The sequence below is a fragment of the Hyaena hyaena genome, unplaced genomic scaffold, assembly GCF_003009895.1.
Source record: "Hyaena hyaena isolate Hyena2069 unplaced genomic scaffold, ASM300989v1 scaffold_378, whole genome shotgun sequence".
Classification (NCBI taxonomy): domain Eukaryota; kingdom Metazoa; phylum Chordata; class Mammalia; order Carnivora; family Hyaenidae; genus Hyaena; species Hyaena hyaena.
The window spans coordinates 1,393,514-1,419,117 of record NW_024081009.1 but is presented as its reverse complement, the minus strand read 5'-3'; the positions used below and the strand labels follow the sequence as shown (position 1 = coordinate 1,419,117).

The window sequence follows — 25,604 nt, the reverse complement described above, 5'->3', positions numbered from 1 at the left end:
TGTAGCATCTCACAAGTGGCGTATACTCAGCAGAATCATGCACGCAGTCCTGCGGGTGGGTGTACCAAAGAAGCTCTAGATAGCCATGAACTCTTGCCCTTAAGGTGCTTAGTATCCAGCTGGAACAGAAGGATTCTGAGACATTGCTTCAGGCTGTCACAGCGTCTGTGCAGATTCCTGTCTGTGCCTTGCACAGATATTCAAGGTTATCTTATAGTGGAGCTGAGTCTGCATCACCGTTGAGCAATTCTTACAGAGATAGTCAATAGACAACGAATATTTCGCTGCCCCAAATCCATGTCTCTCTTTCCAGGTCACGGTTGCTCCAGCTCATGCAGCTTGGAACCAACGTCAGACAAAGTGCCCTGCCATCCCCTGGCCCAGGAGGGAGCATAGAACTCAAGCTGGATCAAGCAGATGCTCGCTCTCTCTCCTCAGTGACTATCCTGAGGAAGAGAGAAAACTGAGCGGATTTACTGCAATGGTGTCACCTTGAAAAGACCATTTATGAATTATCTAGACCCCTGGAGTTTATCTGGCTTCTGTCTTAGGCAAAATCTGGCTGTCCTTCTTTGTTTTCATTTGTTTGTCACTTTCCTTCTTCTTTCCCTTCCTCAAAAAAATACCTCCCTCAGCTCTTCATTGATCCTGCAATCCTTTTTTGTTTTTTGTTCTTATTTATTTCTGAGAGAGAGAGAGACAGCGTGAGCAGGGGAGGGTCAGAGAGAGGAGACACAAAATCTGAAGTAGGCTCCAGGTTCTGAGCTAGCTGTCAGCACAGAGCCCGACACGGGGCTCGAAACCACAAACCGCAAGATCGTGACCTGAGCCAAAGTTGAATGCTTAACCTACTGAGCCAACCAGGCACCCCAATCCTGAAATCCTTTTAACATGATTTCCTTTTACGATGAGAAAATAGGTAAGACAGCAATGATTTAAATTTATCCTTTTTTAAAAAAAATGCCCAACGTGGGGCTTGAACTCATAACCCTGAGATCAAGAGTCACACGCCCTAGTGACTGAGCCAGGCTGGTGTCCCTAAATTTATCCTAAAGTGTAAATGACTAACATCATTGTCTAGGGCTGGAGGGTGTTTTAGGGGGACCACGAGGTGGATGAGGGGAGACTAGGAATAGAGTCAGAGAGGAAAGGGGTGTTAGATACCTCAAATGAGAGCACAAAATACAATGATGTAGTAAGGAATTGGGTATAGCAGTATCTAGGATAAATAACAGTGAGTAGTGGGGAGTGGGGAGTAAGAATTTGATCAAGATCAGTTCTTGTTAAACATGGCTACTCTGTGACCCAATGTGATGGCCAATTTTATGTATCGATTTGGCTGAGTCACAGTGCCCAGATAATTGGGCAAACATGCTGGATGTTTTTCCACCAGGATATTTTTAGATGAGATTTACATTTAAACCCATGGATTTTGAAAAAAATAAATAAATAAACCCATGGATTTTGAGTAAAGTAGATTGCTCTCCATGATGTGGATGGGCCTCATCTAATCAGTCAAAGGCCTGAATTGACTAAAATGCTAATTCTCTCTGGAGCAACAAGAAATTTTCCAGCAGACTGCCTTCTAAATTCATCTGCAATATCACATCTTCCTGGTTTCCTGGCACACTGCCTTTGGACTTGAAGTGCAACTCTTCCCTGAATCTCTAACTTGCCAGCCTCCCTTATCAAATTTTTGGACTCCCTAAGCCTCCACAACCTCACAAGCGAGCCAATAAATCTTTTTATTTTATATGGATATGTATATGTATCTCAATATATATCCATTGGGTCTGTTTCTCTGGGGAACCCTGTCCAGTACACTCCATGACCTGTCAGTGACAATGAAGTGATAGTGAAATTCAATATCACCTGTTCTACCCTGATGGGTGACCAACATCTATAGGTGGAGGCCTGATTCAAATACTTGAAGACTGCATGGATATAATTCTATGTTCAGATTACTGACCCTTAAACATCATTCCACTGGAATGGGGCTGAGTAACTTTCGGGTTACATAGACATTTTGGTTTAACAGTTGTAACAATTTAACTGGGGGAAATTTTCTTTTCGTGTTTTGAAGAATAAGGGCAATAGTAAACAAGGTAGAAATGAACTGATTCAGTGTCATCTAGTTTATATAATTAACCAGTGCAGGTTTTTGGTGCTTGCCATGTCCCCCAGAACAAAACGACCTTTTGTCTGCGGAAACCCTAGGGTTAAATGAATGGTGGTGAGGGGGGAACAGAAAGGTGTTTTAGTCACTTCGAGGCGTGGGTTTCAAAGATCTTCCAACAAGACTGCATGCAGGTGTTTCAGAAAACAGTGCTGTGTAGGGAATTCGCCACTGCATTGTAAATGTCAGAAAGCATCCTCCAGTGGCCGTGTGTATGTGAGTGACAAGGACCTGCACCCACCCCTCCTGTAGGAGCTATCAATGTGAAGCAAATAAAAGTGGGCTCCAGGGCCCCTTTTATACCCTTCCCTCTGCACCACCTCATCTCTTTCCCAAGTTCTTTCCTCATTAGTAACCTAATATATCACTCCTCCCAGAAGTATATGCAATTGCAATTTAAGAGAATATTGCTGGGGAGAGCAATGCCTTACCTAAGGAAACAACTTGCTACAGGCGAAATTTCAAAAATTGTGACATCTCTCTATATGTGGATAATGATCCTTATTCTTGCCCCTCCAATCATAACCCACAGGCCAGCCACCCATGGCCCAAGCTTAAGGGAGCCTTGTTGAAAATTTCATTTTACAGCCCCATCATAGCCAGTTTTAGGAAAATGGAGTTGCCATCCGTTTGTTTTCTGTCAGAGAAACCTGTTTTCCAAAATGATGGCTAAGGCTAGGTAACGGAGCAAAATGAAGAAAGGATATGGAATTTTTAAAGAAAGGAAGACTAGCTGATGCAATGCAGTATTCTAGCTGCAGTCAGATTTTGTTGTTATTGGGCTTTTGGGGTTTTTTTTTGGCTTTCTGTGTTTTTTTGTTTTGTTTTTTGGATGAATAGGTCTTTTTCTCTTTGGAGGATCAAGGACAAACACCAATAGTCACAAAAATCAATTTATTCTGGAAAGTCTGAGTGGGCAGGAGAGATGATAGAATCCTCCATGGAAAGGAATGAATGTTGCTATGGAAACCAGATGATCCTTTAGTGCAAGCCCCAAAGCACTTGCCAGGCTGCCTAACCCTGCATATTAATATTGTGGGTCTGGAGAGCTGCTTGCATCTCTTTGAAAAAGGATGATTCAGATATCGGACTTTTTTTTTTAAGTTTTATTTAATTTTTTGAGAGACAGCCTGGGTGGGCGCACAAGCGGGGGAGGGGCAGAGAGAAAGACAGAATCCCAAGCAGGCTCCTCACCATGGGGCTCAAACTCGCAAACTGTGAGATCATGACCCAAGCGGAGATCAAGAGTCCGGGGCTTAACCGGCTTGGCACCCAGGCACCCCCCAGATATTGATTGGTCTTATGAGCTTTGACGCATTTTGAGAAAAAGGAAGTCAGAGTCTCCTGGGAAGGGCTGCGATGCCTGGAATCTTAAGACACTAGAGGCCCACAGCCCACAGTTCCCTGGGCATGACAATACTGTGTATCTGGTGGTTCTCAGGAGGGCTTTAGAGAAAAAGTGAAGGTGTGTCTTAAGGTTTCTCCTAAGGGTTAATTTACTGGAGGGCTGTTTCTGGGGTAAGTGAACATGTGCAACAGGGTTTTTCAAGACAGGGAGAAGACATCTCTTGAGTAGAAGTGTGACCAGAATAGAGGGATAAGGGGTCCCTGGCTGGCTCAGGAGGTAAAGCATGTAACACTTGATCTTAAGGTCATGAGTTCAAGTCCCATGTTGGGGCATAGAGATTACTTAAATTAATAATAATAATATTAATAGTAATAGAGGGATACAGTTAGTGATACTTGGGGGGCGGTGGTGTGTGTGTACTATGACATTTAGATTCTCTAAACTTAAATGTTTTCACATGAGAATTAGATCAGATCATTATCGTACAGTATCTAACACATTCAGTACCAGATCCAGCAGTTACACAGCAGATACTAACTACCACTACCAAGAGTACTAGTTAGTAATGCTCTTAACTAATCTTAAAGTCTAACTCAGAAAAGGAAAGCAGTCTCCAGATAAGATATTTTTCAGGGTGAAATGATCTTTGTTTCTCCCAAGAGCACTCTGTACTTTCCATCCTGTACAAATAACATTCTATTGACAAGTGATATTTTCTATTTAAAAAAACACTCCACTCAGCCAACATCACCACAAGCAATTTATTTATTGGATCACCACAATTGAGCTTGATAAACCCCCTTGACAATTACCATGATCTCAATTAAAACTTCTTCCTGATTGTCAGTTTTATATTAAAAAAAAATAAGTTTTGCCCTATGAAATTAATATTTTCTCTCAATCACTTAAAATCACAACCTTGTCTCGTAAACACACTTACTAGTAAATTAGAGCTGTTTTCTTCTAGCCCCTCTCCCATACATTCTCCAGTATATTATAGTAAAAAATATATGAAACATATATGTATATATAAAACATGCATATAAACACATAAAACATAAATATGTTTATATTTATATAACACATCTCTGTGTTAATGTGTGACCTTTAATAATTGAGTGCCATGTGGGCAGGGACTTTGTTTTATTCACAGTCCTAGTGTAGATCTTGGGAAAACAATGCATATTTTCAGGTCATTGGGGGTGGAGGGATAAAGTCCCATTATTATCAGCTCCAACATTCCATTGTATAAACAATGGTAGGTAAAAAACTTTTTGCCATTTCATCTTTCATGTTATGAGGAATCCATTTAAGCAACCTTCATAATTGCTGGCAAAACAGTTTTGCACCTTTGACTTAAAAGTCAGAAAAAACACATGAATAGATGTAGTAGATGAAATAAAAATATTAGTAAACATTTAGGAAAAAACAAGTAAAGAAATGAAAATAAAACCAACATGAGATCTTTTATTAACAAACAAAACACATTAAAATGAGCTTACCAGATGATGAAGTAAGCACTGTTTTCAGTTGGTTGATGGGAATGTACGTTTGTACAGTCTACTCAGAATATAATTTGGCAGTGTAATTATTGAGACTTAAACAACTTCATGTTTTGACCCAGCAATTCCAATTCTGGAATTCTTTCCTGAAAAAAATAGCAAGGAATGCTGGGGAAAAAGTTCACTGCAACATTATTCATATGGAAAACTTAAAAACAATCTGAACATTGAACTCCTAGAAAAGGATTAAATAAATCAGGGTGTATCTATGTGATGCAATATCCCACAGCTATCAGAAATGTTAAAAATATTGAGGCACCTGGGTGACCAGTGGGTTGAGCGTCTGACTTCAGCTCAGGTCATGTTCTCACTGTTCATGAGTTTGAACCCCATGTTGGGCTCTGTGCTGACCTCTCAGAGCCTGGAGCCTGCTGTAGATTTTGTGTCTCCCTCTCTCTCTGCCTCTCCCTTGCTCATGCTCTTTCTCTCTCTCTCTCAAAAATGGATAAACATTAACAATTTTTTAAAGAAATGTTAAAATGTTAAGTAATGTGGAAAATGCTCAGATTAAAATGGTAACTGGGAAAAAACCCAAGTTTTATGTATTCATAATCTGAACTATGTAAAAATTGCTCAGAAGAATGACTGGAAAGAAATCATCCAAAATATAACAGTGATTCCCTCTAGGTGATAGAATGATGGGTGATTTTTTTCCTTTTCTCTTCCCTTTCTTCTCTTCCTCTCTCTGGTGAGAACTGCCATTTTTCATGTATTTTTAAAAATGACTTTGTGTGAGTTTTTATAGTCAGAAAAAATATTTTAAGGAGTTATGTAGAAAAACCTCCTATATGTTTACTTTCATATGTACAGTCACTGTGACCGGGACAGAAAGTTGACCTTGAGGGCGGCTGAGTTATTAAGTGTAAGTGAAGACTGGTACTGTGACATCTGAACTGTGCAGGTGGCTAGTATTTTACCCAACTGTTGAAAATCTGTTTGTTTAGAGACAGGGCTTCAGTCTAGCTTCAGACTGAGTGGGAAACTTTCCTTAAGCCTAAATTCGGTGTCATCGTCTGGGTATTTCCTACACCGGACACCGCCCCAAACTAGTTTCTACTTTTAGCTCAACCGCGGTCAATTTCCTTAAGTATCACAATGAATTTGGCCCCGCCCACATGCCCCCACCCGGTTGGTTCGAATGCTCCCGGGTTGAGTTCAATCCCAGGGATTTTTCTGAGTTGATTGGCGCAGCAAATCGGAAATCCTTTTACCTTTCTGATTGGTCGCGCGCGGCATTGGGGTGGGGCATGTGTGCGTGTCTTGCCTGGAAGCCGGGAGCTGTCATTGGACGATGAACCCGGCATTTCCAGAGCTTCGTGCCGTCGCCTAGGTCGCGGGGGGCGGGCCTCCTCCCGCCCAGGCTCTTATTGTCCTTGGCATTGGTCAGACGTGTCGTCACTCACAGAACTTGGAGCTCATTGGTAAGAAGTCTCCAAGAGGCGGTGAATGATTGGTTGGTTGTCGTTCCCGCCCCCGCGCCTGTCGCCATTTTGCAGAGAGGAGCCGAAATCCGAAAGGCAGCGGTGTGGGTAAACGTGCCCAGTGCGGCGGCAGGTGAGTGCGGCTGGGCACCAGGGGCGGCGGTACTCAAGGCCTGGCTGGATTTTCGCACCGTCAGCTGCCAGGAAACCAGAGAACAGCGGTCGGTCTGCGGAAAGGGTTTGGGGTCCCTGCCCCTTCTCCACCTTATGTAGCGTCGGCGCTGCGGGTACCCGGGTGAAGCTTGGAGCGTCCACCCGTGGCCCCCAGCTCTCCCGAGAGCAGGCAGGTTGAGAGGGAGTGACATGGTGGGCGGGCAGAGAAGGCATTCTGGGCCCTTCCCGGGGACCTGGCGCCCGTGCCTGTCCGCCGCGCACGCCCACTTGAGGGTCCCCCACTCATTCGTGGACTGGGGGTCTCGCCACCGTTCCTCCCTGATGGATAGTCGGTGCTTGTGGCAGGGAAGGGTGAGCCTGCCGAAAAGGTGCCGGGATCGGGGGCATTTTTCCCCAGAGGGTGTTCAGAGACGCAGCGGGATTTGGGAGCCTCTGGGAGATGAGGAGTAAGAGGAAAAGAGAAGCAGGAGGGAAAACCTAGGTGGTGTCCTGTGTGTGGCTGGGAGGGGGAGTGGAGCATGAGTATTTGCCTCAAAGGACATTTGGTGGCAAGTATCTCTCCCCTCCACCCCCAGCACGTTCCTTATAATTTTTCTCGTCTATGCGATTTGTGGTTTTTCGGAAACAAAGGCAAGGCATCTAGTATTGTCGCCCAACAAGATTTTGACTGCTGCAATGCCCTGGATGTTTGTATTACTTTACATGTAGACCATCTATGAATGATAAAAGCATTCATTTTTTGGTTGTAGCAGTTCATCTTTACTTCATTTATGTATGGGATACATGCTCTGCTTCTCTTCTCTGATGGTCGAACGGAATGGTGTGTGCTCGGACATCATACGTGTTAAGTAAGCTACTGTGGCAAACCGGGCCTATGGAATTTGATGATCTTCCCTCTGAGGTCACTAGGGTCCAGATGAATGAGAGATTGGCCGTCCTTGTTGCATTTTCTGTCTGCTCTGCCAAGGAGTAAAGTTTTTTTCTCTGGTTAGCAGTTTAACAGAAAAATCATAGTTTTTAGAACAAAGTTTTTTTTTGTTGTTGTTTTTGTAGAAGAATCTTTGCACACTTTGAGGAGCTTGCTTAGAGATGCAGACACAGTACTACTTTTAAGTCTTTAGAATGTCAAGCTCACACTTCATAGGCTGATGTGTTAAAAGACTGTAAATTCCTGCAAAGCTAGTCTGTCTTTACTGTTGCCTTTCTTTATAGAATCTATTATACACTTTACTAAAAAATAAAATATTGAACACTTGGGCTGTTAGATGTCAATACAGTGATTACCTTTTGGGAGGCAAGGACTGGGATTGAGGGACAAGGAGATCTGGGTTGCTGATAATCATCTTTTTTTGTTTGGTTCATGACGTTTGGTTAAACTGTATGGTTATCATGTGTTTTTATCTGTATGTAAATTACATTTCGACATAAAGCAAAAAAAAAAGTTGGCTGAGAGGCAGGTGATGTCAACAGTGGATGCTATGGGATCGCCTCACCTCTGCCCTGTTTCTGTGTTAAGAGTGCAGTGTCCCAATGCTGTATTTCCTCCCCTATGAAAATTTTGTAGGTTCTTTTCTGGGTATTGATACTGTTTGCTAGTCAAGGGCAACTACAAAATTTCTAAGAGAAACCGATGCTTAACTTGTGTTAAGGACTTTGCTTCACATCCTGTAAATATACTGGTTCTCTCCTTCTTTAGTTCTGATTTCAAGAGAGCGTAGATGTGCCTGTTGTGAGATTGCTTCCATACTTAGGGCAACCAAAGCCTGCTGCTATAGTGGTAGCATGGAGACTGTGTTCCCACTTATCCCACTTGGACGCTGCAATGGAAAAAGAATTTTCTGGCAAGACTTCAAAAAGCTTAGTTGAATTTCCCCTTGAAAACTAGACACACTACTCTTTATTGGCCAAATTAAACTTAACGTTGTTTAAATCTTACCAGGAGCCGCCTCTAATAGAGACTTGTATTTTCTGTATGATGTTTCTGTATCTCTGCAAAGACCAGTCACTTACCATGCTTTTCTTTTCATTCAGGTAACGGAATTCAGTCACAATGGGGAACGTTTTTGAAAAACTGTTCAAAAGTCTATTTGGGAAAAAAGAGATGCGGATTCTTATGGTGGGTTTGGATGCAGCTGGAAAAACCACCATCTTGTATAAATTGAAACTGGGAGAGATTGTGACTACCATCCCTACGATAGGTATGTTCAGGGCCTGTAACAAGAACAATTTACGATGTAGTATGTTATACTCTGCATGCTTTTTATGTTATTGATTACCTTTTTTTTTTTTTTAAGTTTATTCATTTTGAGAGAGTATGAATGGGGGAGGGGCAGAGAGCAGGAGAGAGAGAATTCCAAGCAGGCTCCACGCTGTCAGTACAGAGCCCGATGTGGGGGTCGAACTCACAAACCATGAGATCATGACCCAAGCTGACTGATAACAGGAGCTGGAGATGCTTAACCAACTGAGCCACCCAGCCACCCCTGAATACTTCTTTTTATTTATTTTTTTAAGTTTATTTATTTTTGAGAGAGGGAAGGCATGATTTGGGGAGAGGCAGAGAGAGAGAGGGAAAGAGAGAGAATCCCAAGCAAGCTTCCACACTGTTGGGGCAGAGCCCAGTGTGGGGCTTGAGCACACGAACTGTGAGACCACGACCTGAGCTGAAGTCAGGTGCTTAACCTACTGAGCCACCCAGGCATCCCTATTATTAAATACTTCTTTTTGAAAATCTTGTCTGCCCCAAGAGTGCAAACTTTTTGAGGCCAAAACTAGGTAATGTAGAATTTCTCAGGTGCTCCCTGGCATCTCTAAGGACATTGGTGGGTTTACAGGGCAATCAGATGAACACATTTGGGTTTAGGACACTTAACCCTATGTGCTTGGTAGAAAAAGAAAAAGGATATGATGAAACAGGGAGGGCAGGGACACCTGGCTGGCTTGGTCGGTAGAGCTTGGGACTCTTGATCTTGGGTGTTATGAGTTCGAGCCTCATGTTGGATGTGGAGATCACTTAAAGATAAAATCTTAAAACAGGGAGGGCAGTTATGCCCTGTATTCCACTCAGGGATCCCAGCCTCTGCCCCAGCTGGAAGCTAGGAATTAGTTGCCTCTTCAGTCAGGCTTCTTTCCAGCTGGGCTTTCTAAGTAGAAGCATGTCCGCAGGAAGTATGTTCCTAACCTTTAGAGATGCAGTGTGATTTTCTTCACTTGGGCTCAAGCCAATTGCTTGAGTTGGTGTCCAGCTGAAGAATCTGGTTTGTTCCAGTGCTGGAGGACCACCTGGCAGTGTAGTTACACACGTGCACCAGCACTGTGTTTCGTGGACCATTTAAGGATTGCAAAGGCAGGTTTGACCGGACTTGCTCTTTGCCTTATGAGCTGCCTCTAGATCCAAACTCCTGCATGAGAATAGGCGCCCCCAGGATGGCATGTGAAATCAGTGGTATTCTGAATGTTGGATTAGTCACAGGAATCAAAGGATCAGCTTCCCACTTGGGCAACAGTTTCAGAGATTTTGCAACATTTGGAGAAGGAGGAAACCAGATGGACAGAATGCTCATACCCACAATTTAAAAACATATTATCAATCCCAATAGCCTAATTGCATGAGTTTCTCCAATTATAAAAATAATTCATGCTTCCATAATGTCAGACCTACAGCAACATAGAAATAAGTGTTAAAAACACTGTACCATTAAGATTTTGGAGAAGGGGCACGGGGTGGCTCAGTTGTCGGTTGAGCGTCCAACTCTTGATTTTGGCTTAGGTCATGAGCTCTCGGTTTGTGAGTGTTCTTGAGATCGAGCCCTCCGTTGGGCTTTGCACTGACAGCATGAAGCCTGCTTGAGATTCTTCTTGCCCTCTCTCTCTCTGCCCCTTCCTTGTTCTCTCCCTCTCTCAAAATAAATAAGCCTTAAGAAAAAAGATTTTGGTGAATATTTTTGTAAAATCATAGGTATGCTGTTTTCCAACTTCCTTTGCATTAGACAGTATATTTGGACCTCTCTTGTTATTTCCTCTCTGGGGAATGCTTTCCGCCTTCTTCCTTACCCTCCTCCCCCTTGACGTAGCTAATGCCAGCTCATTCTTTTGGTCTTAGTTTAAACATTATTTCTCAGGGGCACCTTTCCTGATACCCTTGACTGGTTTTCCCCTGGTAAGTTTCCATAGTAACTTGAACTTCTGAGTAACTGTCAACACATTTGTCATTGCTTGCTCACGTCTCTTCCTTCCAGCAGTGGGAGTAAAATGAGGGCACGAACCCTGTCTGCCTCTTTCACCACTGTTCCCAAGCTCCTGGCAAAAGGCCTGGCCCAAAGTCGTCCAGAAACTATTTATTTTTAAGTTTATTTATTTCTTTTTTTAAATAATTTTTAAAGTTTATTTTATTTGTTTTGAGAGAGAGAGAGGACACATGGGAGGGGGGAGAGAATCCCAAGCAGGCTCAAATTCACGAGCCATCCAGGCATCCCCAGGTTTATTTATTTATTTTGAGAAAGAGAGAGAGAGCAACAGAGTGTGATTGGGGAGGGGCAGAGAGAGAGGGAGAGAGAATCCCAAGCTGGTGCATAGCCAGATGCCGGCTCCATCTCACGAACTGTGGGATCATGAGCTGAGCCAAAATCAAGAGTCGGACACTTAACTGACTAAGCCACCCAGGCACCCCATAAATATATATATCTTTAAGTTTATTTATTTTGAGAGAGAGCACATGCGTATGTACATTTAAGTGAGTGGCGGAAGGCCAGAGAGAGAGAGAGAGAAAGAGAATCCCAAGCAGGTTCCACACTTAGTGTGGAACCCGTTTCAGGGCTCGAACTCAGGAACCATGAGATCATGGCCCGAGCCAAAATCAAGATTGGGGCACTTAACTGACTGAGCCTCGCAGCCTCCCCTGTCCAGTAAATGTTTGGTGAGTGAACTGGATACTGACCTTGGTTAAACTAGTGGCCTCCAATGCATCGTTCCCCTCAGTATCCACCCCCATATGCAGTCCCCTTCTACTGTGATGCCCAGCGTGGAGCTTGGCCATGGGCTTACTTTGGCGAAGATAAAGTTAGTGTTTGTGCCCTGGGGCTTGCACTTTGGGAACCCTGCCACCATCCTTGAGAATGAGAAGACCACCTGGAGAGAGAGAAGCCTGGTCTGAGTCCTTGGCTGAAATGTACTACAGGGGGACACCGAGGCAACCCACAGAATTGGTGGCGGTGGAGGAGGGAATCATTATTCTAAGTCACTAAATTTTGGGGCTTACCTAACAACTAATACAGATTAACGTCAAATTTTAATGACAAGATAGTATTCCATTGTAGCTATACTTTGATGAATTTCCATTGATGGTTGATTCAGTTATTTGCAGTTGTTCTTTTTTTGTTTTCTGTTTTTTAAAGAAGTTTCTCCTTTTTTTAAAAAATTTTTTTAATGTTTTATTTATTTCTGAGAGAGAGAGAGAGCGTGAGCAGGGGAGGGTCAGAGAGAGAGGGAGGTACAGAATCTGAAGCAGGCTCCAGGCTCTAAGCTGTCAGCACAGAGCCCAATGCGGGGCTCAAACCCACAAACCGTAGATCATGATCTGAGTTGAAGTCGGACGTTTAACTGACTGAGCCACCCAGGTGCCCCTTTGGTATCATTTTTAGAAAGGTCTTCCTCACTCCAGGGCCAGAAAAGTATTCACCAATATTTTCTGCTGCTTATTTTATTCATTCTTTTTATTTCATTTTTTAAAACATTGCAATATTTTATTTTATTATTATTTTAAAAAAAAAAATTTTTTTTAATGTTTTATTTATTTCTAGGAGAGAGAGAGAGAGAGACAGCGTGAGCAGGGGAGGGTCAGAGAGAGAGGGAGTCACAGACTGAAACAGGCTCCAGGCTCTGAGCTGGCAGTCAGCACAGAGCCCGACGCGGGGCTCGAACCCACAAACCGCAAGATCATGACCTGAGCGAAAGTCGGACGCTTAACCGACTAAGCCACCCAGGCGCCCCTGCAATATTTTATTTACTTGAAGTTTATTTTTCTGCTATAAGTAAGGTTGGGATTTAGTTAAACTTTTCAAATGAGGAGGCCAGTGCTGGCCAGTAGAACATTCTGCAGTGATGGAAGTATCCGTGACCACACTGTCCAGGCTGGTAGCCAGAGCCACAAGCGTCTGTTGAGCACTTGAAATGTGGCTAGTTTGATGGAGGAGCTCACCTTTTAATTGTAGTTCATTTTAATTAAACCAGACAGTCATATATGTATGGGACATGTGCAGGGGTAGACAGCTCTCCACCATTTATTGGATAGTTTTCCCACACTGATTTTAAATGCCTTCTTTATCATAATACTAAGTTTTCATTGGGTATGTGTGTCTTTCCGGACAACTCCCTGTTGTAGTCATTTGAACTTAATTATTTCAAGTATTACTAAGGTTTGATACTATCTTCAGGAAAAAAATTTTTAAGTTTGTTTATTTTGAGAGAGAGAGACAGACAGATAGACAGGCAGTGTGAGCAGGGGAGAGGTAGAGACAGAGGGAGAGAGCGAGAGAATCCCAGGCAGGCTCCGCACCATTAGTGCAGACTCCCATGCAGGATTGAACTCAGGAAACTGTAAAATCATGATCTGAGCCGAAACTGAGTCAGCTGCTTAACCGACGGAGCCACTCAGGGCCCCCTAATATCTTAAAAGTAATTTGTTACCTGTTTTCAGAGTTCCTGGTTATTTGCTTATTTTTCCAGATTATATTTTAAGATCATTTTGCTACATTTCCACCCCCCTTTCTTTCCAGCTCTTTACTTTAGGATTAGAATGGCATTGAAACTACACATTTATTTAGCAAGAATTGAGATTGCTGCAGTTAGTGCCCCTCATTAAAACCAGGCTTGACCCAAAATGAGATTTGGAAAGTGAGCAGTCCCAGGTTGTGGTAGGCCTCGACAGTCATGTTGGGGACTTGGGTGTGGGAAGCCAAGGAGAGATTTTGTTCCCCTTATTTCAAATATTTCAATCAAGCAGGAGTGTGTAGGGAAGTGATATGATCGCATGTGTTTTGAGAGTTTTGATTAGAAAATAGTGAGTGGACCGAGAGAGGAAGAGTGGCTGTGGGTAGATTAGTTAGGTTGCTTCAATAATTGAGACTTGAAACGACAGTTTCGTGGGTTAGGGTGTCCCTTAGATATTTAGGAGGCTGAACAGATAAGATTTGATAATGAGAATTTTAGGGGTGAGAGAGTTGGAAGTGTCAGTGATGCCTCCCAAATTTCCGGCTTGTGGGATGAAGGGGTGCAGGGTAGCTAGGAGAGGAGCAAGATAGGGGGTGGAGGGGTCTCTAGTTCAGGTTTGGCATGCTGCCTTATTGGAGACTTCGAGACATTTAACCAAAGATGTTGGATAGAAGGTTGGATTATGAGCCCTAAATTCAGGAGATCTGGGTTGGGATCATGTAAATTTGAGTCATTAGCACAAAAATGGTGATAAAACCCCAGGAGGGAATGAGATCACCTCTGGGGATGTGGAAAGAAGAGCCTGGATGGGGCAGTACAGAGTCACAGGAACTCCATCCTCTAAGGATCAATTAAACGTGGTTGAGCTCACCAAGTAGACCAAGAAGGGCCAGCCATTGAAATAGAAGGAAAATGGGAAAGCAAGGAAGAGTTTCAAGGAGGGAGTGAGCAGTAGTGTCAAATTCCGTAAGACCCGAAGAGCATCTGTTGGATTTATGGACATGGTGGTCATTGGTCGGTTTGGCAGGATCAGCTCTGTAACATGATGGAGCAGAACCAAGGTGCTCTAGGGAACAAGGTGCCACGGTAGGTGCAGTGAATGTAACTGAACTTCTTAAAGAAGTTTGGCTTTATTAGGGAAAATAGAGGGTGGTAATGGTTGAAGATGTGGAGTCAAGGAAGGCCTTTTTCGAAAGATGATAAAGACTTAAGCATGCTGAGATGAACAGGATGGAGATTTCGGAGAGCGGGGGAGAACAGCAAAAGGTCTGGCGGTATGAGTGGATGGAATTGACATTGGATGGTAGCCCCCTTCTGTTGTTCCAAGAGGGAGGGAAAAACATGTGGGTGAAGATGTAGGTAGGTTTCTACATTGTGTGGTGGGAGGTGAAAGTCTGCTTCGTTAATGGCTTCTGTTTGCTCTGAAGTGCGCTGTATGATCTGCTGAGAGAAAAAGGGGACATGTGAGGTTTGAGTTTGGAGAGAGTAGAGAAGGTTTGAGACCCCTATCATGATGAAGGAGAGAGCAAGCTAACATACTCTGTTTTGTAAGCCCTAGATTTTTTTTTCTTTTTTAAGTAAGCTCTAGTCTCAGAGTGGGATTTGAACTCACTACCCTGAGATTGAGTGTTGCATGCTCTATCGACTGAGCCAGCCCAGCGCCCCGCTGCAAGCTACAGATCTTGGACGAGCAAGTTGCTTTGTAAATTAAAAGTACTGTCCAAATGTTAGCTGAAATTCATTGGAATTGTTCAACAAAAGTCTTCATTAACAATTTTCTCCATCTTCCCAATTTAGGTTTCAATGTAGAAACGGTAGAATATAAAAACATCAGCTTCACAGTCTGGGATGTTGGCGGCCAGGACAAAATCAGACCTTTGTGGCGACATTATTTCCAGAACACCCAAGGTAAAGATTATCCAGTCTATGGCCTCGGAGCCATTAGTATGAAATGCATCTAAAGATGGATGCTCATGGCAGAACCTGGTGCTCTGCTGTATTTGGACTGTCAGTCATTCCTTCTCTTCTGATGACCCACTTACACCTCCTGGGGAGGTGTCTTTTTGGAAAATGGTCCCTCTTTTCTAGAAAAGGTGCTTGGGCATTAGTGCCCTACATAGAGAACTCCTCTTAATCCAGACTAGTTACAAAAGGGTTGTCCTCCTGAATTTTGTCTTTTGGTTTATTGAGAACTATGTACCTTAGATGAAGTACCAATTTTTGAAGAATTTGAATTCAGTAAGCTCTTTTAAACCTATTGAGAATATCTAAGAATCATGCCTCTGGAGAGAAAGCGATGAACAGGTGTGACTGGAACCCCAAATGCCAGCATCTCGTGTGGCCGGTGGCTCCCTGTTGCCCTGTGATTCTAGAGGGGTCTGAGCTGACACGTATCCCAGATCGGTGCCTCCTCTCCTTATCACTGGTTTCTTAAAAGTTGGAGGTTTATGGGGCGCCTGGGTGGCTTAGTCGGTTAAGCGTCCGACTTTCGCTTGGGTCATGGTCTCGCGGTTCGTGGGTTCGAGCCCCGCGTCGGGCTCTGTGCTGACTGCCAGCTCAGAGCCTGGAGCTTGTTTCAGTCTGTGACTCCCTCTCTCTCTGACCCTCCCCTGCTCACGCTGTCTCTCTCTCTCTCTCTCTCCTAGAAATAAATAAAACATTAAAAAAAAAATTAAAAAAAAAAAAAAAGTTGGGGGTTTAATGGGTCCACACCCCCTCATCGATCTCCTTGAGGTTTTTTTCCCCGTGGATTTTGTGTTGGATAAATGCTGCCTTTTAGAATATTGCCTGTGAAGATATCCGTAAACTGTTCACATAGCTTTTACACCCTGATTCTCATGTAGCTTCATAACCATATGGTGTCTCCATGCTCACTTTAGAACGTATCTGAGTCTTTTAATTTTGAAGATTCTGTTACTGGTGGTGTTTTCATTGCACACGGTTCATAGTAAAGGCTTGTATTGGTGGGTCTTGTCATACCCAGTACCCAAGCCGGCTGGCCCTTTATGCTTTAGATCATTGTTGTGGCACTTCACTTCATTTGCAGCTATTTTCTCAGCCTTTAAATTAAATTAAATTTCTCTTTCTCCAAATGCTGTATAAATGAGTATATATATATTTACATGCATACATACACATAAGTATTTTATTTTTGTTAGGGGAAAATTCAAAAGCTATAAGGAGAGAGGATACAGAACAAACCCCCTCGTGACCTTGCCCCGCTTCAACAGTTATTAGCATTCTGTCCAGAGTATGTTTAGCAAATCCCAAACATTGTACCTTCTGCTCGTATGTCCTTCATTTTTCACTTCAAACTGATAAAGCCTTTTTTTCTGAACATAAACTCCATGCCATTATCATACCCCCAAAATTAGTATTCATCTTTAATGACAAGTACCCAGTCCTTATTCAAGATATGTAGAAAGGACGTATTCAAGATTTTGATTGGTTTGCCTTGGGAGCCATGGTGCACACATTGCATTTCATTGTCATGTCCCTTTAGGCTGTTACTCTTAAACAGATCCTCTCCCACCTCTTTTTTTTCTTTTTTCCTGTGCCATTTTTGTTAGATGTTCATCTCTCATTTTGGATTTGGCTGATTATTGTAGTGTTATGTAATTTGTCAATGGATATCTCGGAAAATGGTAGTTTGTTCTAGAGGCTTGGTTACATTCTGGTTCATTTTGGCGGCAAGAATACTTCAGACGTGGTGCTGAGTACTTCCTGTCGTATCACATCTGAACACAGGAGTTTGATTGTCCCACTTTTAGTGACACTAAGTGGATTCAGATGGTATCAGCATAATTCCCCCGAAATAAAGTTCCCTCCCACTTTATTGAGAAATTGGGAAAGTGGAAGACTCTTTCCTAGATCTGTTATTTCACTAGAGTGATAGAATGATGAATTTTTTCTAGATCTTGTCATTTCATTTATATTTGTTAGCTGAAATCCTTCTAAACAGAGAACTCCTTCATCAAATGTTTCGTTTCTCTGAAACATATGTTATATAAGAAAGTCAGAAAAAGTGCATGATTCTTTGCTTTTATTGATCTTCAGAGAGATGACTTGATACCTTAGCAATTTCCATGATGACTCTTAGATTTTTGTATCTGTGTTTCAATCCACTGTAGACAATATACCTTCTGATGGTCAGAGTGTTCATTTATCTTGGGTTGGTACTTGCCATAATGGCCAAACGGTTGCAATCCCTCATTAGTTAATAAATCTAGAAAGCGGGGGTTTGAACCACAGCTCTGCTCTGCAACCTTGATAAGGTTAAGTAATCTTTTGTCCGTTTCCTTATCTGTAAAATGGAGGTACTACATACTGTGTTGGTTCATTTGGCTTAAATGAGATTGATTTTGTAAAATGCTTTGTTCGGTGGTTGGAAGATAGTAGGCTAGGAGAAGTCCAGCTTCTCCAGAGGAAACAGAACCAGTGGGAAGGATGGAATTTATTATAAGGAATTGGCTCGCATGGTCACAAAGGCTGAGCAGTCCCAGGATCTGCATTTGGCGAGCAGGAGAGCCAGGGTGGCCGATGCCGGAAGTTCCAGTCCAGAGGCAGAAGAGCAGCTCCAGGATGGCCAGGCAGAGACTTCTGTCACTCTTTTGTTCTCTTCCGGCCTTCAATGGACCGGAGAGGCCCACCCCCGCTGGGAAAGGCAGCCTGCTGTACTCAGTCTGCTGATTCAGATGTCATTAACCTCGTCCAGAAACACCCTCCCAGACACACCCAGAGTAATGTTTGACCGAATGTCTGGGCACCCCGTGGCCCAGTCAAGTTCACTCGTAAATTACCCCCATCACAGAGCCCAAATAGTGAGAGGTTTCACTTCCTCATTCTCTGGCAGGATTCCTTTTGCCTCCCGATTCAATGCTGTCACATTCGGTCACCAAGTTGAAATGCCTTTTTGTTTTCAATCTTCTGTTCCTAACAAGTCCAATTCTATTGAACTTTGGTGCCCATTGCTTCAATGGCAGGCACCTGGCTATGTTCCAGGACCTTGCGGTGGGTAATTTAGACTCCTCATGAAACTAGTAAATGGGGAGTGCTTGAAGAATGGACTTGCTGTCTGTAGTGGGCACAGGCATCTCAGCTACGAGTGGCCTTGGATGCTGCCCCTTTTCCTTCTGCTGGCGTGTCAAAGGTCAAGCTGTCTTTTTTATTAAATTTTCTTCATCAGGATATTGAGTATGACAGACTAAATGATAGCCTTTAGCTCTCCCATGAAGACATTTGACTGTGCCTTCACTAGGCTTCACTTGTATAGATTGGAATGTGAATAGTTTGTGAGTTCTTAGATGATTATATTACATAGGGTGCCTAAAATGGTCTATTAGTTCTCATGTGGAAAGATTTTTCTCCTTTTCTTCTTTTTAAGATTTTTCTCTTTGATTGTAGGTGCAGTTATTTTAATTTGTTAAATGGCCCTACATTTATATGGTTCAAATTTCCAAAAGAAATAAAAGTGTATGATGAAATGCCACTGTCTCCTTCCTGTCCCCTAACTACTCAGCTCTCCCTCCATAGACCAGCACTTCTGTTTCTTGCATATCTGTCCAAAGATATTTTCTACATCTGCACGCAGCTCTAAATCTATACCCTTCCCCGCCCTTAACAATTTTTTTTCCAATGTTCATTTATTTTTGAGAGACAGAGAGGGACAGAGGTGAGCAGGGGAGGGGCAGAGAGACAGGGAGTCCAAGAATGAAAGCAGGCTCCAGGCTCTGAGCTGTCCATGCAGAGCCCAATGCGGGGCTCGAACTCATGGACTATGAGATCATGACCTGAGCCAAAGTCGGACGCTCAACCGACTGAGCCACCCAGGCGCTCCAGCCTCCCTGCCTTTTAAAACAAATTGTAGTCTTGGGGAGCCTGGGTGGCTCAGTCGGTTGGGCGGCCGACTTCGGCTCAGGTCATGATCTCACTGTCCATGGGTTCGAACCCTGTGTTGGGCTCTGGGCTATCTGCTCGGAGCCTGGAGCCTGCTTCAGATTCTGTGATTCCCTCTCTCTCTGCCCGTCCCCCACTCAAGCTCTGTCTCAAAAAAAGTAAAATAAACCTTAAAAAAAAATTGTAGTCTACTATTCATGTGTAAAATTATCTTTTCTAGGTTCTCCCAGTTCAAAAGTAGAGTCCGTCTGATGCCAGATTCTTTTGTTTCTCAGATAAGGATTTATGTAAAAGCCGTAGAAAGTGTAAAGGCTCATATTTATAAGCCTTTCTATTAGGAGTGGTGAAGGGACTGTACGTCAGCTCCCACCCTGTCCATTTTACATTTTTCGTCACATGGTCTCTAGTCCCTTTGCCATCCTACTCATGCTTTGAGTCCTTCCAGGGCTCCTACGTTCTGGAGCGTGGGGTCCGGCAGCGGCCACTCCTCTCCGCAGGATGTTCCGACTGAGATACAACAGAGAAGGCTCTTTATCATGCACACCCTAGAAACCAAGAGGACAGCACTGCTCTCGATACGGCCTGAGAGCAGGTTAGTTGTGGCAGCCCTACACAGTTTTGTCACGTCGAGGGCGTGTTGTCAGCTAGCCACCAGGTCCTTACTATCGTTATGTACTGTGCATGGACCGCTGCTGGGAAGGTCTTCCCTGTTCACTATTTGGGTGTGAGTAGGATTCCCCAGAGAATCGTCTTGGCCCAGCGTTTCCTCCAGCCGATGTTGGGGCAGAACCAGGTTTGTGCCAGTTTCTACCACCTTTGCTTAGACACAGGGTGGTGGTATCTTTCTTCGACTCGCCTCTTGCTTCCTGGGGCTTCTCTGATGCTGTCTAGTGTGGGATCCTGCAAGGACTTCCCAACACCAACTACCTGGAGTTGGGCCAAACTTCACAGGGTAGGGGCACAAAACTCCCTCACTTCCGACACCAGCCGTAAATGGGGTCCGCAGACCACCCGACCCTCGCTTCTGATTGACTGGCTGCAAATTTGGCAGTTCCCGGGACCCCCTTAGGTTCCGTACTTCATCAGAATGATTCCTAGGACTCAGGAAAGCGAAATACTGAGAATTACAGTTTTGTTATAGCACAGAGATACAGATGAACCAGCCAAAGGGGGAGAGACGGAGGGCGAGGTCTGGGAGGTACCAGACACAGAGCTCCCCTTGTCCTTTCTGCACAGAGTCCGGACGCATTACCCCCGGCACGCCGATGTGTGACATCTGCAGAGTATTGCCAACCAGCAACGCTTATCTGAACTCTGATGTTTTTGTTGGGACTTCTGTATGTAGACATGATGTAGAAGTGAAGTGATAAAGCAGGAACCTTAACCTTTTCTCTGTCTATTCTTGTCCCTGTTAATGTGGTGAAGGCCTGTGCTGTTTCCGAAAAGGTCGGCGGGCTGAGTGTGCAGCAGGCTGCCTGCCTCTGGACGTTAGATGTCCTTCCTTACCGGTTGCTGTCGGTGAAACCATGCACATAAGTAGGGAGAAGCTGTGAGGACATATAAACAGTTGCCCTTTTCCAGGTTCAGATTACCAACATGTTTGTGATTTTTTTCCAGGGCTGATTTTTGTGGTCGACAGTAATGACAGAGAGCGGGTCAATGAGGCCCGAGAAGAACTAACCAGAATGCTAGCAGAAGATGAACTCCGAGATGCAGTTTTATTGGTGTTTGTAAATAAACAGGTATATTGTTTAGCTTTCTGAATACGGGGACTGAAATTTCTGCCAGACACTTACTTAAAAGTAGAGATAAGTTAAATTAGATACCTGCCTTCCTCTCTCTAGTCACTACCATGACCTTACCACCTTAGCCTCCACCTCCTTTTTTTCTTTTTTGTAAAGTAAGCTCTAGGCCCAACGTGGGGCTTGAACTCATGACCTTGAGACAGCCAGGTACCCTTTCTGCACCTCCTTTTTAGCTTGTCTTCTATTCATTCACACAGCAAATATTAATTAAGCATCTACTAAGATCCAGGCATTGTTTTCGGTATCGGTGTTGTAGCAGTGAGCAGCAAGACAGACAGAAATCCCTGTGTTCATGGAGGTTACGTTCTAGTGCAAGGAGAGGCAGTCGGTAAATAACACATAATGTGTCTGCTGGAAGTGTTATGGAGGGAGGTAAGATGGAGGACGGGGACAGGATGGATGTGGGGAAGGGCCAGATTCCTCCCTCATAAGATGACATTTGAGAAGAAGACCCGAAGGCCAGCAGGAAGGGAGCCATGTGGGGCTAGAAATAGCAAGGCAGCCAGTACAGCTAGAACAAAGGGGGCAGGGCAGTGAGGCAGGAGATGGTTGCATCATACGAGGCTACCTTCCTGGAGGAGAAGGGCCTTCTACATAAATGTAATGGAAAGCAGTAAAGGAAGAGGGGGAGGAGGGCCGAGGGTAGAGCCGTCCCACCTCGGGACTCAAAGCCGAACTGAGCGTGGAAAGGAAGGTGGGGTTGTGGAATGTACCAGCCTGAGATAACCTCCATGGATTGTGGTGTTTCCTTCCACCTTCTCCCCCACGAGTACATTCATTACAGACTGAGCTCATGCTCTTCTGACGGGGTTGCATCCTGTTTGTCATTTCAGATTTATCGAAAGCATCTTCTCTTGCCATCCAGCTTTTTGTCAACATGATTTTAAATGGTGGCTGGGTCATCAGTCAGTCTTTACCCTCCTGTTGGGTTCAAAGCCAGTCCAGAATTTCACTAGTGATCGTAATGGACTTTCGAAAAGAAATGGCACTTGTTCTTTTTAATTATAAAAGCAGAACATTGCGCCAGCAGTTTAGAATACCAACTGAAATGTCCTGGCCTCACTCTTCAGGGTAAAACGCTGTTGAATTTCTTCTTTTCCCAGAGCTACAGCTTTCTAAGCCTGTATAAACAGTTATATGATTGTATTCTTACTTACGTTCTGGAGATCAGCATTTTTACTTAGCGTATCTTTGATGGCATTCCATATCAGTATATCTAGATGTACATTAACTAGATGGCAGGCAGAGCTGTAGGAACTTGGAATATAACTGAGAACAAGATAGAAATTCCTGCCCTTGTAAACAAGCTTGGGTTCTAGTTAGAGGAGATGGGTAATAAGTAATCCACATACCACATACCTAAGTTTTATAATGTAGCGACGTGGTGAGTGCGGCATTTGAGAAGATTAAGCAGGACAATTAGGGAGGGGTCCTGGGGGTTCAGGTCGTGAAGGCCTTGCAGGCCACAGCAAGGACTCTGGCTCTCCCCCCCAGAGAGATGGAGCTGCTGTTGGGTTTTGAAAGAAGAATGACTCGCTGTTTCACTGACCACTGGGTTGAGAAGAGACTTGAGGGAACAAGCGCAGAAGCAAAGGGACTGATCAGGAAAGTTCTCGCAGTGCCCCAGGGTAGAGCTGGTGGTGCCGGCCTCGGGAGGGTGGCTGCATCTGTTTTTTTTTTTTTTTTAATGTTTTATTTATTTCTAGGAGAGAGAGAGACAGCGTGAGCAGGGGACGGTCAGAGAGAGGGAGTCACAGACTGAAACAGGCTCCAGGCTCTGAGAGGGAGTCACAGACTGAAACAGGCTCCAGGCTCTGAGCTGGCAGTCAGCACAGAGCCCAACGCGGGGCTCGAACCCATGAACCGCGAGATCATGACCTAAGCGAAAGTCGGACGCTTAACCGACTAAGCCACCCAGGCGCCCCTGGCTGCATCTGTTTTGATGTTACAACCAGTAGTGTTAACTGGTGTGGAGTTGAGAGGTCAGAAAGAGAGAGAGACTGAGGATCAACTGAGCTCAGACTGTGGGCTGGGGTAGGTACGGGGAGAAGAACATAGTATTTCGTTATATACACGCGTCAGTATAAACTGACTTTCGGATTTTCTTTCTCAAGGATCTTCCGAATGCTATGAACGCAGCGGAAATAACAGACAAGCTCGGCTTACATTCCCTCCGCCAGAGAAACTGGTACATTCAGGCCACTTGTGCTACCAGTGGAGATGGGCTTTACGAAGGACTGGACTGGCTCTCGAACCAGCTCAAGAACCAGAAGTGATCAGAAGCGATCCGTTCCCCGTGCGTTGCGGCAAAGTCAGCTGGCCTCTTCTGTGTGCATGTGTGCGTGTGAGGAGCCGAGTGTGGGTGTGTGGCTGGGGGCGGGAGCAGCTTTCTCACACCGTGCCTTATACATGCTCTAAGAAAACCAGTCTTACATTTGAAGAAAACCCAGTATTACACGTGAAATGCTACCTTCCATTTCAGTAGCTCCAATGGTCAGTCTGGTAGCGGATGGAGGGATCCCGGGGCCTGTGTGGCACATGCTTGCCGGAGCGGTCCCCACGGTGGGCAGGAGGCCGGGAGCTGGCACGGGGCTCAGTCGAGCTGGGCCTGGCGCCTCCGCACAGAAGGGCCCGTCCCCCTTTCCCATCACTGCCGGAGCTAGCAGCTCCCTTCTCAGTGCTTTAAGTCAAAAGATCCTCAAGAGGAAAAGGCACTTGCTTCCTGCGGGTTTGAAGTTCAGATCTGAACCTTTCCCTTAAGTTATTTTCTTCCTGGCGTAATGTGTTTTATTTGAAGGAACTCGAGATCTTTTTCATTCGAGTATTTCATTCGAGTACCATAACACTAGAAAATTGTCCAGTCCTTCCCTCGTGCTGCCTCCCTCCCTCGTTTGCCTCTTATTTGCCCAATGGAGACCATTTGGGGTAAATAACCCAGTGGGAGGCCGAGCTTCTTGGCCACAGGGTCCTGTGGAGGGGCAGGTGCTTGTCCCTGCATCTGTCTCCCCTGCTCAGGTTTCAGGCTCCCGAGGCGGCTGCTCCTACTTCTTTGCCCTATGCTGAATGTTCTGTGCTCTAAGCGGGAGGTTCGCTCCTGCGATGGACTCGTCGCCAAGTTCATGAGCTCCATTCAACTTTTCGGTTTCGGTTAGTTTCTGTTCCCAGAACCACACACCTATGAGTTCTGCGAGTGAGAGAGGGTCGAGATGAAATCCCCTGCCACCCCTGTGATTGCCCCTGAGTTGGTGCTCAATTTTGGTATGAAAATGTCTCCTCTGGACCGCTCTCTGCAGCGCCCGCCCCCTTCCCAGATGGCAGTAAGGTCCTGCGTGGAAACGTGCTTTGTGTGGTCCTCAGAATGTTTGTGAAAATGGCCTGGACATGAGCTCAGTTTCACATGGTTGTCTAGAGTGCGTTTGCCCAGACAGCTGTTGGCCAGATGTGTACCTGACGACTTCTACTACTTTACTCTTGAAAAACCCTTTTTCAAAAAAAATTTCTATTCAAATCACAGAGGAGGGGAATGTAAGGTGAACTTGAACAAAAGTAACCCTTGTTTATTGATAATAACGAAGTCGCTACTACTAGGAAGAGATTTCCTGCCACAATCAACATAGGGTGTGATGTTTTCCTTTAAAATGTTGACCCTAAAGACTGTTTGTTGCAATGTTGGCATCCAAGTCCCGATTTGAGTTTTAACCGTGGAGTAATTCCCGAGAGAGATTTAGGTTGTGCGCCTCAAATGGGCAGGGGCTGTGTCCTGTACTTTTGTATTAACCGTGGAGTAATTCCCGAGAGAGATTTAGGTTGTGCGCCTCAAATGGGCAGGGACTGTGTCCCGTACTTTTGTATTTGTGCTTAGTACAGTGTACCTAGGACAGTACTAGGCCTCGTTAAACAATTGTTGGTTGGACAATAAAGAGCTTGCTTTGGAAGGAGGAGAGAACAGCCATGTGCTTCTGTATGTGTTGAACTACTTTAAAATCCCCTTTCCCCTCCGTCTAAGTAGACTTCTGAAGACTCCCAGGGGACTTGTGCAATAGACGCCCCCGCGGTGCTCTCCTGGGCCTTGTGCCTTTAGCAATATCCTTACCGATCGCTTTCGTGACACTTTGAAACTACGGTCTTTCCCTGTGATTTGGAGCCAGTGAGTTGGGCGGGAGTGGGGCCTCGTCAGTGTAGTAACTTTGAACAAAGACTTGGGTCCCTGAAAGCTATGTTGATCTCCCAGCTATGTCCCTTGCTGGCTGTTGGCCTCAGGCCATTTACTCTTAGCTTCTGCATCTCTTGAGCCTCCATTTGCTTCACTGTTAAATGGGGATCGTAATACCTACCTAGGAGGGTTGTGCAGGTTAAATGTCTCAGACCTTTGTAGACCTTGCTCTGGTGTTTCCCCGAGACTATCTTGATGTCTGAGTGTGAACAACAGTGCCAGCCACAAGCCAAGGGGCGTTCTTTGTAGGAGAAGGGAAGTGGGATCATGTGGGGCTGTGTGAAGCTCTCTCTTGCTCTCTT

The 25,604-nt window shown here is 44.6% G+C and overlaps 1 protein-coding gene across 2 annotated transcripts; it reads left to right on the top strand.

The window, feature by feature from the left end:
• Positions 1–6,568: 6,568 nt before the first annotated feature.
• On the top strand, positions 6,569–25,037 carry LOC120244269 (ADP-ribosylation factor 2). 2 transcript variants are annotated; one of them, XM_039250670.1, is made up of 5 exons: positions 6,569–6,640; positions 8,713–8,879; positions 15,187–15,297; positions 20,902–21,026; positions 23,204–25,037. In XM_039250670.1, the coding sequence occupies exons 2-5, from the start codon at positions 8,732–8,734 to the stop codon at positions 23,363–23,365; spliced, it is 546 nt and encodes a 181-aa protein (XP_039106601.1). In that variant the 5' UTR covers positions 6,569–6,640; positions 8,713–8,731; the 3' UTR covers positions 23,366–25,037. The 2 variants fall into 2 exon arrangements, with proteins under 2 accessions (XP_039106601.1, XP_039106602.1); XM_039250671.1 differs by lacking the exon at positions 6,569–6,640 and adding an exon at positions 6,708–6,728.
• Positions 25,038–25,604: the final 567 nt, after the last annotated feature.